General features: G+C 48.8%; 1 protein-coding gene across 1 annotated transcript in view; it reads right to left on the bottom strand.

Moving 5' to 3' along the window:
• Positions 1 to 1,241, bottom strand: part of LOC122559232 (cytosolic 10-formyltetrahydrofolate dehydrogenase-like) — a 130,146-nt gene that overhangs the window by 36,331 nt on the left and 92,574 nt on the right. The window contains exons 7-8 of the mRNA XM_043708612.1: positions 827 to 1,014; positions 400 to 519 (exon numbers count right to left, since the gene is read on the bottom strand). Coding sequence (XP_043564547.1) covers positions 400 to 519; positions 827 to 1,014 — 308 coding nt within the window. The remainder of the gene's footprint in view (positions 1 to 399; positions 520 to 826; positions 1,015 to 1,241) is intronic.

The raw sequence follows: 1,241 nt of genomic DNA, 5'->3' as shown, positions 1-1,241 counted from the left end.
CACAGGGAGAGAGAGAGAGAGAGAGAGAGAGCTCGGCACAGGGAGAGAGAGAGAGACAGCTCGGCACAGGGAGAGAGAGTAAAGATGGGAACCAAAGAATGAGGGAGAAAACTCAACATACAGCAGAGTTAGAGTGGAGGGACAGGGAATGAGTTTGGGAATGTGGCAGAGAGAAAGGGACTGAAATAGCTAGTATGAGATACATGTCACAGCGGCATACAGCACAGACACATGCCCTTCAACCCAACTTGTCCATGCTGACCAGGTTTCCTAAACTGTGTTTGGCGCGATGGAGAGAATGAGATATTGGAAAGGGAAAGAGTGAACAGAGATTCCCTCTCATTCTCTCAGCTAATGGCAGTTCTGTGGGGAGATGTGAACCAAACATTCAGAACTCACAGAGCCATCGGTTGGGTTAATCGAATTGTAACACTTCCCTCCTTCGGCATCGACAAACTGCCCATCGATAAAGAGTTGATGGGGCATTCGCAGAGTCAGGTTATCGATGTTCAACTCGACCTGTCAATTCAAACAGAACAATAATGGTCAGAAATCGGATCACTTCACGTGAACATTAACACTCAGTCAGGGCGTGGGGGGGCTAGGGGAGATGCCCCGGTACCAGATCATTCTAAGATTCGAAAAGATCATGACTGAATTCCTGAGAGGGAAGGGTTTCAGACAGGCAGAAACACAAACAGGCCGAAACCATGACCTTGTTTCACTGACGCTGTCGTCATTCCAGAGACAAATCTCCTTTAAAGAACCAGGACAATCTTTAACCTGTGCTATGTTATTTATCATTATTACTGCAAGCTTCACGTACGTAATCTATTGGCAGCTCTTCCTCATCATCTTCACCACGAAGTTTCTTCACAAGTGTTTGTGTCAGGTCCCCGAATGTAGTCGCCATGTACACATCTTCATTCTGCAGCTGAAGACCCTGACACTTTAATTTGATCTCCTCCACCAATCTGCAGACAGCAAGAACAAAGAGGATTCTAACATCTGTTCAGGGAAAGGGAAGCCTCTGGTTGGGATCACCCTCTGCCACTGCAGCGCCTACACCATCCTCACCACAGACCCCTGAACTCATGGCACACTGAATTCAACACAACACCGCCTCAACACCGCCTCAACACCATCTCAACACCATCTCAACACCGCCTCAACGCCGCCTCAACACCATCTCAACACCGCCTCAACGCCGCCTCAACGCCGCCTCAACGCCGCCTCAACAC

The sequence above is a fragment of the Chiloscyllium plagiosum genome, chromosome 18 (assembly GCF_004010195.1).
Source record: "Chiloscyllium plagiosum isolate BGI_BamShark_2017 chromosome 18, ASM401019v2, whole genome shotgun sequence".
Lineage (NCBI taxonomy): Eukaryota > Metazoa > Chordata > Chondrichthyes > Orectolobiformes > Hemiscylliidae > Chiloscyllium > Chiloscyllium plagiosum.
Note: the sequence above shows the minus strand (reverse complement) of the source record. Positions and strands in the feature narration are given on the sequence as shown.